Source organism: Miscanthus floridulus, chromosome 18, assembly GCF_019320115.1.
Source record: "Miscanthus floridulus cultivar M001 chromosome 18, ASM1932011v1, whole genome shotgun sequence".
Classification (NCBI taxonomy): domain Eukaryota; kingdom Viridiplantae; phylum Streptophyta; class Magnoliopsida; order Poales; family Poaceae; genus Miscanthus; species Miscanthus floridulus.
The window spans coordinates 25,038,764-25,054,634 of NC_089597.1; the positions used below are offsets into that span (position 1 = coordinate 25,038,764).

A 15,871-nucleotide genomic window follows, 5' to 3' on the forward strand; every position below is an offset into this window, starting at 1 on the left:
GGTGTAATTCTTTTTCTTTTCTATCCATAGTATTGGATCTATGGGACTAACAACTAGTTAACTAATGTTTAGTCCGTAAATCCGTAAAGATCTAAACAGGTGGACTAAGCTAATTTTTAGTCAAATCCTAACTATTGCTAATAAGGACTAATAGCACCATGAGGCTATTGTAAAGTACAGGGGTATAAATGTCTTTTCCATGAATACTATCTATTTGTCCAATGATCCTAATAGAATTAGAATATAACTAATTTTTAGCCAACTAACCATTAACCAACTAGTCTTAGTCCATCTAAATAGGGACTATATATCTCATGTTTGCTTGACTTATCAGCCGTACCATTTCAGTGAAATAACATTGTTTTTCTCTCACAACAAATTAGTATTAGCATTAGCCATTTTTTCAGCCGAACAGGGCCACGCGGTTGGTAGATTTAGTTTACATTTTTGCAGATATCCTACAGCGGATACAATGAATGGAGCCAGCATGTTCGGGAGACCGTAAACGATCGTGGATTATTTACTGCTGGCTGATTTGGTGTGAGAGAAAAACACTATTCTCGGCTGGAAATTTACGATCGTTTACGAGCAAGCGAACAGGCTGCATGTGGAGGATTTCTGGGGATGCAGTTCGAGCATTGATGCCGTGTGCCGAAGATCTGCTGCCTGTTCGTTTGAACTTATCAGCCGGCTTATCAGCTAGAATCTACAGTATTTTTTTCTTACAACAAAACAGCTTCAGCCGACTTTAATACCAGTCAAACATGCCTTCATGCTGGTTCGATAACTCCATCATCATCATGCTGCTATAGCGCTATATCTGCTACTAGCGCTATCCATGCCATTATTGGTATCAGCTACTATTAGTGTTAGGTATGTCTTGTGCAGGAGACCGCGTGAAAATACAAGTCCATCATGTATCGTGCTTCTCTATCTAGGGAGTGTTTGGCTGGACTGAATTCTGGCTTGTTCGGCTTATTTTTTCAGCCGGAGCAGTGTTTTTCTCTCACAATATTTCAGCATGAACAGTTCCAGCGTGAACACTAAAAAATTCAGTCCGACCGAACACTCTCGCTTTAATGAATGATGGAAGCCAACTTTTCTATGTCGAGTCGATCTCTTGGCTCATACTGCAGAGTGCAGACACGCTAAGAAGCAAGATTCACCAATGAGCCATGTCAAGTGGGCCGTGGGTGATACTCCTGTTCCTTGCTAGGAGTTTGTTAGGCTGTGTTTGGCATAGCTCCCAGGGGCTCCGGTTCCTCCGAAATCACTGTAGTAGTGCTATAGCACGAAGCCGTTTTGGATTTCAAGGCAGAAAATGAACTGAGAAGATGAGGAGCCGGTGGAGCCACGATTTCGAGCTTCTCCGGCCCGTGCTACAGTACTGCTACAGTGCATGCATAGCCTGCATCAACTCGATAGAACTTGCCCACAACATTAACAGGGACTGTAATCAGTTTGTGATTGCTCTAATAACACAACAACATATACTATTGACAATTCGGTTACCTTCTAGTACACTCAACCCATCCGGTCTCTCAATAGCATCCGTCAGGATCAAAGCATCATGTGTTTATCCCTCCCAACCAGCCAAGACATAGGTGAACTTCAAGTCAAAGTCCACAGCATTCATTACATTTTGAGTTGGGTTACTCTTCCTACCCCTGAATGCAGCCTGCATGTGTCTAGGCACCCTAGCCAACACGAGTGCCATCAATAGCCACAATACAATCCTAAAGAACATTTGATTAGAACAAATTAAGTTCATGTGACTTAGAATGTCTACATTGACTAAAGGCAAAAAAGGTTCATTATCTTGAAATATGGGTTATATTTGTGGCTTCCAAAAATTTTAGGCTGGGTCTCTGAAAGGTCCTAATATGGCTAGAGGGGGGGTGAATAGCCTATTTAAAAATCTACAAATCAACTAGAGCAATTTGATTAGTATGACAAATAGCGTAATGCAAACTTGCTCTAGCTCTACAAGGGTTGCAAGCCACCTATCCAACAATTCTAGTTGCAATGATTACTTAGGCACACAAACTTGCTATGTAAATACTCACTAAGAGCTCTCAACCTTGCTACTCTAAAGAGCTCAACTAGATGAATATAAATAATAAAGCAAGCTCTCAATTCTAATTACACTAAAGAGCTTGTGTCAACTAGTTTGCAAGAATGTAAATAAGTGAGTAGAGTGATTATACCGACGTGTAGGGGATGAACCAATCACAAGATGAATATATAGCCAATCACCGGGAGAATGCCAAAGACAAGAGACAATCGATTTTCTCCCGAGGTTCACGTGCTTGCCAACACGCTACGTCCCCGTTGTGTCGACCAACACTTGGTGGTTCGGCGGCTAAGAGGTGTTTCACAAACCTCGTCCACACGATTGGACACCGCAAGAACCGACCCACAAGTGAGGTAACTCAATGACACGAGCAATTTACTAGAGTTACCTTTCGGCGCTCCGCCGGGGAAGGTACAACTCCCCTCACAATCACCGAAGGCGGCCACGAACAATCACCAACTCGTGCCGATCCTTCACCGCTGCTCCAACCGTCTAGGTGGTGGCAACCACCAAGAGAAACAAGCGAAATCCGCAGCGCAACACGAATACCAAGTGCCACTAGATGCAATCACTCAAGCAATGCACTTGGATTCTCTCCCAATCTCACAATGATGATGGATCAATGATGGAGATGAGTGGGAGGACTTTGGCTAAGCTCACAAGGTTGCTATGTCAATGAAAATATGCAAGAGTTGTCCCTTGAGCCGGCCATGGGGCTATAAATAGAGCCCCCATCAAATAGAGCCGTTATACCCCTTCACTGGGCAATACGCGCTCTGACCGGACGCTCCGGTCATACTGACCGGACGCTGGCCCTCAGCGTCCGGTCGCCCGATGGACGCCGCGCGTCACCAGCTTCAAACGCTGTTCGTCAGATTTCAACGGCTACAAAGCTGACCGGACGCTCCGGTCAAAACTGACCGGACGCTGAAGCCCCAGCGTCCGGTCGTTTCCAGTAAGCTCCCCGAGGCATGTTTTTTTCGACCGGACGCGTCCGGTCCACCTTGACCGGACGCAGACCAGCGTCCGGTGCTCAACCCCAGCGACTGTGCCGTCTGACAGCTCGACCGGACGCAGCCCTTCAGCGTCCGGTCGCTGAGTGACCCAGCGTCCGGTCAGTAGACCGACGCCAGCATCATTTCGACCAACTCCATTTCAACTCTAACTTCTTCACCCTTTCTCAAGTGTGCCAACCACCAAGAATTTTGCATCCGGCGCAATAGAAAATAGACATTTCATTTTTCCAAAAGCGCCGAATCCCGCCTCGCAAGCTCGGCGGGAGGGAGAGCGGGACCCAAACCCATCTCAACCCTGCAAACACCTTGCGCACATATGTTAGCATATTTTCACAAATATTTTCAAGGGTGTTAGCACTCCACTAGATCCTAAATGCATATGCAATGAGTTAGAGCATCTAGTGGCACTTTGATAACCGCATTCCGATACGAGTTTCACCCCTCTTAATAGTACGGCTATCTATCCTAAATGTGATCACACTCACTAAGTGTCTTGATCACTAAAACAAAATGGCTCCTACATTTTATACCTTTGCCTTGAGCCTTTTGTTTTTCTCTTTCTTCTTTTCCAAGTTGCATTTGACCATCACCATGCCATCACCATTGTCATGATTTTCGCCATTGCATCATCACTTGGAGTAGTGCTACCTATCTCATAATCATCTTGATAAACTAGGTTAGCACTTAGGGTTTCATTAATTAACCAAAACCAAACTAGAGCTTTCAGTCTCAAGGCCAGGTGGTTTGATCATCTCACTCCTAAGCTCCCCAGCAGCATACAACACTTGGTGGAAATGGCGGTGGATAGTCTCTGGACCTTCTAAAACTCTGGTGGGCCACCCTAAACCTTTGATTGTGTCTAGCTACATGGAGGAACATTTAAACTTGTTCCTCAACACTTGCATTTATACTGTCAAGCGCAAGACCCCTCTGTCTAAACACATTACAAAGAGCAAAGAAAGGGGTCCTACTCATCCTTAACATGACAATGCACTCCTTATCAGTGGAGTTGTAAATCAAGTCCAAGTTAATCCTCCTATGCTCATCTGCTATAGCCCTAGGACCATACACTATGGGTTCATCCTCACCCCTTAGTCTCTTAACTCTAGAAAATAGAAAAGCCACCATGACCACAACCATTGCTGCAGCCTGACTGGCCATGGCAAAGCGTTGGCTAACTGGATCCATCTACATCCAGTTATTAGAGATAGGTTTTAGTCATCAGGCATGCCATTGCTGGCCTCAAAATGAACTGCATTCATATAAACATGGACATAAATTAGCAGGAATGGCTACTTCTGTCAAAAGAAGGCACCCAGAACCTACTGACAGCATCATCGACTAGTATAAATACTCCAAAGCATCACATGTACACTGTATGAACATGAACAAATGAACAATAAACCCTAGCCAACCAAGAACCGTATAAATCATAGCAAATCGACCACAAAAGTACTAGCATAGTACTTGAATCACTAGATCCACAACATTCGTACCTCGGTGGCTAGGGATTTGCACACAGCCACCTCAAATCTCAAGATTTGGATCATCCAGCTCCACAGTAAACGAGATCCACGTGAGGTAAGGTCCGAGAAGGGATATCACCTTGCTACGAGTGATGAGGAGGGACAAGAAGAAGAGGCGAGGCGAAGAGGTCCAGGCAAACAAACACCACCGCACCCCAGCCGGAGAGGAGGAAGAAGAACCGGAGATATGGAAGATGAGGGGTCCCGCGCGACACCGGTCACCACCACCACCAGGCCAAGAAGAAGAAGAAGGCGGCGAACCGGAGCCGGTGACGTAGCAGACACACCACCACCACCACCTCCACCACAACGATGGCGGCGGGAGAACTCCCAAAGCCTAAGTCCCGAGAGCGTCTACAACCGCGCCGACACCACCAGGCGGAGCGAGGAAGAAGAGCGGAGAGAGTGAGGACGGAGAGCGGAGAGCGAGTGAGAGCGCCGCGGGGAGGAAGGGAGGGGATAATGGAGGCCGAAACCCTAGCGGCGCCACACGCGGAGATTTCACCACTCCCGCACGAGCCCGCGGGGGCCAACCGGTGGGAGGCCGAAATGGCCAACGCCGCGCCCGAGCAAGGCGAGCCCAGGAGGAACGAAACCCAGGGCTTGGCCGGGGGCTGCTTTAATGATCGTGCGGGCCGGTCTGGGGAGGGAGTCCAGGCAAACAAACACCGTCGGTTGCAGCCCACGGGCGCACTGTCCCAGCTGGTCCACGCAAACAAACGCACCCACGCTGTCCCTCGGTTCTCTGATTCTCTCCCGTTCGGCCGTTCCCCTCGCGTAGTCGCGAGCGCTGTCTGGAGGAGCCGACTGGGCCGCCGCCGCCGCGCCGCCCTATTCCAGGTGCCTAGATCTCACCTTCGCCGGCGACGAGCACCCACTAGGTGCGGTTACCCCTTTTCATTCCTACTGTGGAAAACGGAGCTCCCAAACCCAAGCTATCTATATTCGGATCTGATCTGATCCAATTCCAAGTGCAGTATACATGTATTATGCCTACAAACTTCTTCTTCGTTTTGTTCTGCAAAATATATTGGATGTTTATGTGTACATCCATGTCCTCTACTGGGGTCCATCCCTCGTGATTAGTCTTAGCCAAAGAAAATTGAAATGTTTTTCTATGAACTGGCTTGTTAAATCTTATGAGTCGAAACATGAACTGTAAAAGTCTCGATAACAGTTGGTGTCTTTAGATATGCATATCATTGGCTATAATGATTTTATTTGAATATGGTATGGGGATTTTTCATTATGTGATGTTCATGGTGCATTTTCTAACTTGTATCTTAATTTATCTGCAGCTTGAAGGGGCTGGCAAAATGATCGGCGTAGGGAAGGCGAAGCAGTATGCCAACGTCCTTGACAAGCCCCTCAGCCGTGGCAGGCAGGAGGTATGTGCTGTTGCCGCCTTGAATTCCCATTCGATCTGTGCACGCACTGCCTCCCTAGATTAGTCCTCGAGATGTCGATCTTTTTTTGTCATGCATCTCATTGCGATCCCTTCTAGTTCCTTGCTCCCACATAGGCTCGTATAATAGGAAGGCACTAGGGATGTAGCCTGTAATCTGTAGGAAAGTCTTGCAGCCTGCGGGAGCAGTGGTGTGAGATGTAGTTGCATTTTCACGGGACTTGTTTGATGGAATACTGTTGATCAGTTTTGTTCAAACAGTGGCAAGGTAACTGATCCGCAGAGCCTGACTTTTGTGAGAGATGCAAGAGATCTCTTAATTCTTCTGTGAATAGCATTGATTGTTGGGCCAGTCATAGATTTTTCACCTTAGAGATCTAGGTTATAAATTGATCTGTATATACCTCCTGTCATCCCAGCTGTTGAGTTTTTGACAGTTGTCCCAGAGAGTTCTTTCTTGGCAAAAGTTTGAAGCATTTGGTAGTTGCAGTAAAGAAGGGCCATGGAGCAGTTCTCTCATCTCGTTCTAGGCACATAAACCATGTTAAGGCATGACCTGTCAGGTGGAAGAATGCTAGCAACATCTCTCTTTTTTCATTTTTCTGAGATATATATAAAAGAAGTTTTAGCATCTATATAGCCAGGGTAAGGGGTTGTCATTACCATAGTACTCTGGAAACAATAATTTATAGGAGTTTTGATTGCCATGTTGCATTTACACCGTGGCTCCTGATCCCTGGCGTCACATTATTATTCCTTCCCATGCATCTGAGGTTGTTTCACTTTCCACCAGAAGCTGATCTATCTGAATTGGCTCCTTTGGTGCTGTTACTCCCCTTTTTGGCTGTGGAACATAGATTGGAGGAGTCACGGTTGGTTCCTGTTTCATCTACTGCTCAAGTTTCGGGCATATGCTAGTAGAGGCTGCATCACTGTTTTGATCTTCTTCCTCCAGTTTGTCATTCGTTGTATAGATCAGAACTGGGTCCCATTGCAGTGGAAATAGAGCTGGTTCTGTGTACCAAATGGTCACGAGCTTTTGTGGTTAGGGCTGAGCCGTAACCACGTAGGTGAGATACGTGAGAGGAGGGTGCGGCTGCTAGGTGCGGCCACTGGGAAAAGGGGGTGTGGGGACACAAGAAGGCAGAGGGGAATTACCCAAACTCAGCTTAACATTTCATTCATTATCTCTACATTTGTAGGGACAACAAAATTGACTCCTAAGACTCCTATTAGATTGATTCTTTATAGATAGAATCCATTCTAATTACAATTCAGTCTGTCAAGCCTAAACTTTATGACACTGGGCCTGAGTGGTCTCACCCTTTTATTTCAACCAGCAACCTTAGATTTTCTTTCTTTTTTTGCTGGAATATGTTTTGCGGACCATAACATTTTTTTGTAGCATAAGGTTTACCGGTGACGGTCTTATTAACGGCCAGACATTAAATGCTTATTTCTTTATGGTGATGTTAAATTAGTTCCTGACAAATTTTGCAAATGAGAGGTCAAAGACCATGATAAGCTTTCCTGATATGCTTGGTGATCTCTAAATTTTCTAGGAAGTTTGATTTCTCTCATTGTCTTTTTCTTACCATACAGGCTTATTGTGTATTTTGCCTTTTGTAGGTCAGTTTGAGTGCATTTGCATTCTTGTTCTCTGAATTGGTTCAGTACAATCAGACTCAAGTTGACAACATTACTGAGCTGGAACGGAGGTAACTCTTTTGTGCACATACTTGTCTGATCTTGTTTGATGAATATGTATTGAAGTTGGTTGGTTATTTTCTACCATGTGCCTTCATTTCTCTTGCCTTGATTGATATAGGGACATGGGGTATAGCTTCTAGTTGTCACCCCATGCTACTAACTTATACCCAGATCAGATAAACTCTTTCAGTAAATTGATTTATAAATTCCTCTAGGCTACACCTGTTTGTTTTGTTTCATGCACAGGCTGGAGGATGCTGGTTATGCTGTTGGTGCAAGGGTGCTTGAACTACTCTGCCACAGGGAGAAGGTTTGATACCAGTTTGTTTGCTTGGTTATATAATGAGCTTTGTAAAATACTGGAACAATTTTGATGCTCCATTTTTGCAATATAATATGTTGTAGTCATATTTTCTTTTACAAAAATAGTTTTGCTTGGATAATTCTTTCTAGCTCAAAATCTGATATATATCATATATGGGTATCCAAGTACTGTACATTTAGCATAAAACATAGTTATGGATTTTCTTGGACTAATAGAATAATAACAACTGTAGAGTCACTGCACCAGCTGTTTTCATTGAATTCTATAGGATAAAAGTTTCATCTGGTATAATATGTGCAATGATTTCAAGTACTCTCCATTTTTAAAAAAAAAGCATGATCTCCGTGTTGTAATATATATTATTTGCTTTCTTGTCCTAGACCTTTTGTTTTGAGGCAGTCATGTCTGGAAGATAATTAGATTTTTACTTCAGGGAAATAGACGAGAGACACGACTTCTGGGTATTTTATCATTCATCCACAGTACTGTTTGGAAAGTGTTGTTTGGAAAGGTATTATGTTCTTCCTGTGACTGTCTTTATGATTCCTATTCATTCTCACAATTGGGTGATTACAATTTGTATTCATAAAGCTTTACTATCAGTGACTCCTATATTGTAAACTAACCTATGTCATGGACTAGATGACTGATGGACGCCCAAACCCAAGTGGCATGTAATGCCATGACAGCGGCTACACCGCATCAAGAAGTCTATTGACTAAGTCTCTTTTTTTAGTTTGTGCTTCTTTGTGATGGCAATATTGATCTTACATAGAGGCCGTAAGCCTAAAAACGGGAACCATTCAAGAGCATACCTAAAATGTAGCAAGTACCCAAAAAGGAACAGGAAACATTGAAACCAATAATACTATTCCCTGATTTGTTGTAAGCTGTCACATGGGCAACACTATAGCAAACTGCCTGTGTATTGTTCATGCTACAAAACATGTGAAAATCTCCTTGTATGATTGTAGATGACAACTTATCCCTCCCTTGCTTTATAGCTTGTCATGAGCTGTAGTGATGGCAATGTCTGTAGCCAATTGTAGCCTCTGTTGAGGAGCTTGGTGCTTATACCACTTTGTGCATGACTAGCACAACCACACACTATGCCTCACACCCCTTTTAAATATTCCCAATATCTGGTTCCCCACTTTGTGCATGACTAGCACAACCACTCACTATGCCTCACACCCCTTTTAAATATTCCCAATATCTGGTTCCCTTTCCAAATACCATGGTTTCAAAAGCTTTGGTAGTACTCCCTCCGTCCCAAAATAAGTGCACTTCGACCATTTGAAATTCGTTCCAAAATAAGTGTGCACTTCTACCATTTGAAATTTGTCCCAAAATAAGTGCACTTATAGGTATGATCCACCTAATTATAGTAGTTTTTTTTTTATTTTCTCTATTTCGAAAGTGCAACCGTTAAATGCTGAAATAGCTTTTGATAGGGGTAAATATTTAATGTTCAAGTAACATTGATCTTCTCCAAGAATCCTAGAAGTGCACTTTTTTTGGAACGGAAGGAGTATTCATTTAGTTACCCGCCTGGTGGTGGTTATATGGCTTAACCGGACTGATGCTGCCATTTAACCAGTGGTCATACATTAACACTTAAATATTTATTAGGGCTGCCATTTTGGAACACTGCCAGGCATGCTCATTAGTACAGGCATCTCTAGGATAAGACTGGATCATTAAGTTTCATAGAATATCTTGAACAATGCTTACAGTGCTGTAGCATGCAAAGAGTACTCTTGGACTCATCTTAGAAGTTAATATGGGTGGTTGCATGTTTCTAAACACCTGCAGGATAATAGTTGTAATATATATATATATATATTATATGTATTATTACAGGGTTGATATTTCTCTCAAGTCAGTTTGCTTAGGTTTGGTCTCCACATTTAAACTATGGCTCTGTGTTACATAAGAATTTTATACATCTCTTAATATGGTTGACGGTAGATGTTAACCTGTGATATTCTTGTCATCACTGGACTTTGTTTACACAATTATTTGTTGATTCTGATAGTTCTTTATTATGAACCAGGTGGCTGACTCACTTGAGAAGGGAACAGAACATGAGGATGAATACATGATCAGTGAAAAGGAGCTTCTTGTTAACCGGTTTGTGAACTTCATAACGCACTTCTTTCTCTACAAGTCTAAAATGTGATATTCTTTCTGTTTGGACAGTTTCATTTCTGTGCCAAAAGACATGGGAGCATTCAACTGTGGAGCTTTTGTTGCGGGAATTGTAAAGGTAGAAATTCCAGTACTAGTGACTGCTGACTTTATCATTTTGTTGGAGCAATATATCAACATTACTTTCTAACTTTTTGTAGGGTGTATTAGATAATGCTGGCTTTCCTGCCATAGTTACTGCACATTTTGTGCCAATTGAAGGCCAGCAAAGGCCAAGGACGACAATCCTGATAAAGTTTGCTGAAGAGGTAGAAGATTTATGTTCTTTTACAGCCTGGCTTAGAAAAATGAATAGAAAATTATAGCATTGCTAATTTAGGAATTTAAATTATCTCTTTTGTTCTTACTGGTGACAACAATTATACAAAAAATACCATGCATTATCATGAACTATGATGTTAGTCAACCACTTGTCATGTCACTAACTTGAATTCAGGCCACAATCTAGTATAGTATAGTTAACAAAAAAAAATACATAGAAACTTTTCATCCAATTAGTCAATTTAGAAGTCTAACATAATTTTCTTTCTGTCAGGCATGCAGGCTGCGATATTAAACTTTGACTTAGTAAAGTCAAAATTATCATCTGTTTACAATAAGCTAATTTGTGTTACCTCCCTTGCTAAAGACATTTGATTTCAACAGTAAAGATTAAAGGAGCATTCCATGCATATTTATTTGTCAGTGGTCCCCAGAAATTTTATCACATGCATTTTGTAATTGCATCTGTTTGTTTGACTATACTATTGAATAAGCTGATTTAAATATATTCTTTTCAGGTTTTACACAGAGAAGCAAGACTGGGCTGAGTTTTATGTATGTACACAAAACCTTTGACTAGCCTATTTGTAAGGTGAATCGTTACTGGATAGTTTGGTGATTTCTTGTATTTGATTTATGTAATAGCAGTGTGGCTGAGAATAGAAGTGATGTAGGTGAGATTGCATGAGCTTCATCAGTCTTGTTGGAATTCGACCAAAACTGCTGTATTGATACTTTTCCTTACATTCACCTTGTATTAAAGGAGTCGTTTATCTCTGAGTTATATTTTTTTCATCATTTGTAGCCTTGTAGTTTTTTGTTTTCTTTTTTAGTTTTTGATAAAGTTGTTACATTGTTACGAATGAACAGTGTTTTTCTCTCACAACACATCAGTATAGGCACTGTAAACTTCTTCCCTGGTCTTACAAATTCTCGAAAGAGCCATCCTGTTTCAAATAATTTATTTCTCTTTCCATCCTAAAATAGTATTAATATTTATATATCTCCAAATAAGTTCATACTATGAGAATTATTTTTTGTGAGTATTACAATTTGCGCTGATTTTGACAATTTCACCGATCAAACAAAACAACGTCTGTACCGTTCAATCAAACTTGAGGTCAAACAATTATCTCACGGGTCCTCCAAGGCTCAAACTACCCAAGCACTGTAGACCGAGAGGGTTCGAATTACAATCTTTGTTGATGAGTTCAATGAAGCACATGGACGCTTATCTCAGCCATACCGTAGAAATTTCTTTATTAAGTTTATAGTGCGCAGAGGCCCAATACCGATTTCCACCTTGGGCTATTCCAGTTCTGCAGAGTACAGTACTATGCAACTACGTTACAATTTTTATACTGACTAAAATAAAATATTCCATTCGATCAAAAAATCAGAAGTGATGCACGAAATTGGGCCAAACCAGAAAAGAGAGACCAAAATCTAATAAGTGAGGAATAGCACAAGGTGGAAGGGCAGGAGCAAAAAGAGAGCAGCTTCGCTGAAATGGATCGAGAGTTGACCTGCCAGATCTAGAATTGAGTACTCCCTTTATCAAAAAAAAAAAGAGTGACTTTTTTTTACTTGTTTGACCGTTCGTTTTATTCCAAAATTTTATATAAATTATAAAATAAATAAATTATTATTAAAATATCTTTAATAATAAAATAAGTCATAATAAAATATATGATGTTTATATAAAAAATTTGAAAAAGACGGATGATTAAACAAAATATCTGAAAGTAAAAAACGACACTCTTTTTTTTTTGAGACCGAGGAAGTATGCTTATACAAGGAAAACTGAAAACAAACTCGTCGCATAGGGTTTTTTTATTGGGGCCATTACAATCCTACAAGTTTGGAGGAAATACCATTATTATTCGCCTATTTTGAAATATATCATTATAATTCTTCTTTAGCTTTAATCGTGCCATTTTCTACGTATTCGACAATATTGGGCCCACGCGCAGGTGACTCAAGACTACTGTATTCTCGTATGTCCCAAAATACCCCGGCTGTACCTCTCTTTCTCCCCCTCGCTGACGTGTGGGTCCCACGCATCAACTTCTTCTTCAACCTCCCGCCGGCGCACGATGTAGCCGAGCTCGCCGCCCTCGGCCTGGGCGCCGTCCAATCACGGAGGCCGTGCGCCATCCACCATCTCGTGCTCCATGGCCATCATGGTCGTCACCGGTCCATGGCGCAGATCGAGCATTGGCCACCATTGGAGGGCCGCGGGCTGCAGTACATCCAGCCGCCTGAGCACCTCCCTTCCCCGTCGCCGCCGCGTGCAGGTCGCCGACCTCTTGTTCCCCACCACGGCCAACGTTGTCCGCGTCGCGTGCAAGGGCTGGGGCGCCTTCCACCACGTGGTCAGCCATGGCGTGCGTGAGGAGCTCCTCGATGCGGTGCGCCAAACCTGCAGAACTGTGATAGCCCCAATCAAAAAAAACCCTTTCGCATATTGTAGGGATAAGTCGAGAAAAGTTCACAAGCACGCACAATCACGAGAAAGTGAGAAACCCATCAAACTGTAACGCTATGATACATACACAGCACGAAGATTAGGCACATAAGATAGGCGATTTCCATTGATGACAACAAGAGGTTGACAGGGTTTGACAGACATTGCAGAATGCAGATTGCTACACCATTCCTTCCACACGACCACAAACTAAAGGCTACCGAGTAGCGACTGCGGCACCACCTATCCGGCCGGCAGCCTAGGCGCGCTCGCCACGGATGCGGCGGGCGAGCTGGATGTCCTTGGGCATTATGGTGACGCGCTTGGCGTGGATGGCGCAGAGGTTGGTGTCCTCGAAGAGCCCGACGAGGTAGGCCTCGGCGGCCTCCTGCAGCGCGGCGACGGCGGAGGACTGGAAGCGGAGGTCGGTCTTAAAGTCCTGCGCGATCTCGCGGACCAGGCGCTGGAACGGGAGCTTGCGGATGAGCAGCTCCGTGCTCTTCTGGTACTTGCGGATCTCTCGCAGCGCCACGGTGCCCGGGCGGAAGCGGTGTGGCTTCTTCACGCCGCCAGTCGCCGGGGCCGACTTCCGCGCCGCCTTGGTCGCCAGCTGCTTCCTCGGCGCCTTGCCGCCGGTGGACTTGCGCGCCGTCTGCTTCGTGCGGGCCATCGCGGGGGATTGGGCTGGGGAGACGAGAGAGTGGTTGCTCGGGTGTTTGAAATGGAGACGGGGCTCTGGATTTGCTGCGGTGGGGGAATGGGGCGAGAAGAAACGGTATAAAATAGGAGGCGGGCGGATTTGGCGCTCGGGGCGCGGAAAATTTTGGGGCAGGGTGGGGAATGAGGTTGGACGGGCGCTGTCGGATCGCGTGGGAATGGAGGGCTCCGATTGATTTGGCAGGCTCTCATGTGGATCGCGATCCGTGGGTGGTGAATGGTAGCGAATGGCAGACCACCATCTGGCAGCTCCGCGTCGGATTGGTTTTGCTGGTTGTTCACGGCTGCATGCGGCCACACAGCGGGAACCTGGAACCTGGAACCTGAGTACACGTGCCTACAGTTTTTTGTTTTTTTGTTTTTGAGGGGAGAGTACACGTGCTTACAGTATGCCGCGCTACCACTCTACCACTGGACCTAAACTGGAATCACAGATTAACTGTAATTTTGTGACACTGTTACAAAAAATGTAATTTCGTGACACTCCAACTTTTCATGTTCGTTTGGCCAGGCTCCTTCGGGCTAGCTCCACGGTACAATAGTAGAGGAGCCAACGCTAGACAAGCAACAAATTATGGTTTTCTTGGCTCCTAATTCATTTAAATCATTTTGATAAGAGAACGGGCTCGTGTGAACAATGATGTTACAGTGCGAAGTGTAGCTACTGCCAGAGGCACACGAAGTCTCGCCAAACACGCTCTTACTGTACTTACTCTGTTCTCTCCGTTTTAAATCGTATCTAGATTCTAGACCAGTAGTCATGCACGTACGGCACGCACGTGTCTATAAAAATGATCATTTATAAAGAAGGAATTACAATAAAAATTTCGAGAAATAATAATACACATTTGAGAGAATTCATATAATAGATGACAAGAATTCAGATAGAAATAATAATGTGTATTTGCCCCAGGAGTTGACTGCTCAATTCATATAATGGATGTGTACTTACAAATAAGAGTTGGTTGCTAACCACCAACACCATTGTCGGAGACCGAATACTGGGATACCCAAAGAGGATGAGCTAATAACCATCAAACGTTGATGCTTCCGAACAGACAATAGCGCGACTACACCTCTTGCCTAACGATCAAGGGTAGACTCCGCCTCGCCCGACGTCTGGGAGTTGGCTCCGTCTCGCCCGACGTCTGAGAAAAGACTCCACCTCGCCCGACGTCCGGGGGTTGGCTCCGCCTCACCCGACCTCTGAGGGCAAACTCCGCCTCGCCCGACGTCCGGAGGCTGGCTCCGCCTCACCCGACATCTGAGGGTAGACTCCGCCTTGCCGGACGTTCGGGGGCAGACTCCGCCTCACCCGAGGTCTGAGGGCAGACTCCGCCTCGCCCGACGTCTGAGGGCAGACTCCGACTCGTTCAACGTCCGAGGGCAGACTCCGCCTCGCCCGACGTCCGGGGGCAGACTCCGCCTCGCCCGACGTCTGAGGGCAGACTCCACCTCGCTCGACGTCTGAGGGCAGACTTCGCCTCGCCCGACGTCTGGGGGCAGACTCTGCCTCGCCCGACGTCTGAGGACAAACTCTGCCTCGCCCGACGTCTAAGGACAGACTCCGCCTCGCCCGACGTATGCACGCTGCTCCTTCGTAACTACGCGCGCAGATAAGGCAGGACACTCAAGTCAACCGCAATACCGAGGACCACACCCTGCACGCCTACAGGAAAGTACCATCAGGGTATGACAAGACGGGCGCTTTAAGGCCCTTCCGGGCATGTCAGAGCCAAAACAGTGTTGTAGGCGTCAACATTTGTTTTACAGTGTTGTGGGCGTCGCCACTGGTTCTCGAGCGCGGATCCTCACGGAACCATATGACAACCACTACAGTCCAAGAGGAGACTCCCGTTCTCTACAGTGACGGACGTGCAGTCACTACACCGTCCGTTCCCCATGGGATTGCGGAACAACACCCTGGTCCATCGCGCTGCCCACCAGGGCGGGATGGGACGTGACCACTTGCTGATCAAGTTAGAGCGTGGCATCATCAACGGACTGATGCTCAGCATGGAGCTATCCCTGGCACCGTCTGTTGTGTCAGCAAGGCTAGCTCAGAGGAAAAGGAAGACCTGGCACCATCGAATGACCTTCTTTGCCTCTAGTTTTTCTTCTTTCTCCCATCTGTAATCTATGCTCCCATTTGATCTATA

At 44.9% G+C, this 15,871-nt stretch overlaps 2 protein-coding genes across 6 annotated transcripts; one reads left to right on the forward strand and one right to left on the reverse strand.

The window, feature by feature from the left end:
- Nucleotides 1-5,289: 5,289 nt before the first annotated feature.
- Nucleotides 5,290-11,308, forward strand: LOC136519824 (uncharacterized). Of its 5 annotated transcripts, none has more exons than XM_066513204.1 (10): nt 5,290-5,497; nt 5,915-6,004; nt 7,651-7,739; nt 7,978-8,041; nt 8,490-8,567; nt 10,113-10,189; nt 10,259-10,325; nt 10,408-10,515; nt 11,047-11,083; nt 11,174-11,308. In XM_066513204.1, exons 2-9 carry the CDS (start codon nt 5,933-5,935, stop codon nt 11,074-11,076), a joined length of 585 nt encoding a protein of 194 aa, XP_066369301.1. In that variant the 5' UTR covers nt 5,290-5,497; nt 5,915-5,932; the 3' UTR covers nt 11,077-11,083; nt 11,174-11,308. The 5 variants fall into 5 exon arrangements, with proteins under 5 accessions (XP_066369301.1, XP_066369300.1, XP_066369298.1 ...); XM_066513203.1 differs by having other exon boundaries at nt 5,291-5,497; nt 11,177-11,308; XM_066513201.1 differs by having other exon boundaries at nt 5,291-5,600; nt 11,047-11,308.
- A 1,796-nt stretch (nt 11,309-13,104) lies between these two features.
- On the reverse strand, nt 13,105-13,712 carry LOC136519826 (histone H3.2). Its single transcript, XM_066513206.1, has one exon. The coding sequence runs from the start codon at nt 13,663-13,665 to the stop codon at nt 13,255-13,257; it is 411 nt and encodes a 136-aa protein (XP_066369303.1). The 5' UTR covers nt 13,666-13,712; the 3' UTR covers nt 13,105-13,254.
- Nucleotides 13,713-15,871: the final 2,159 nt, after the last annotated feature.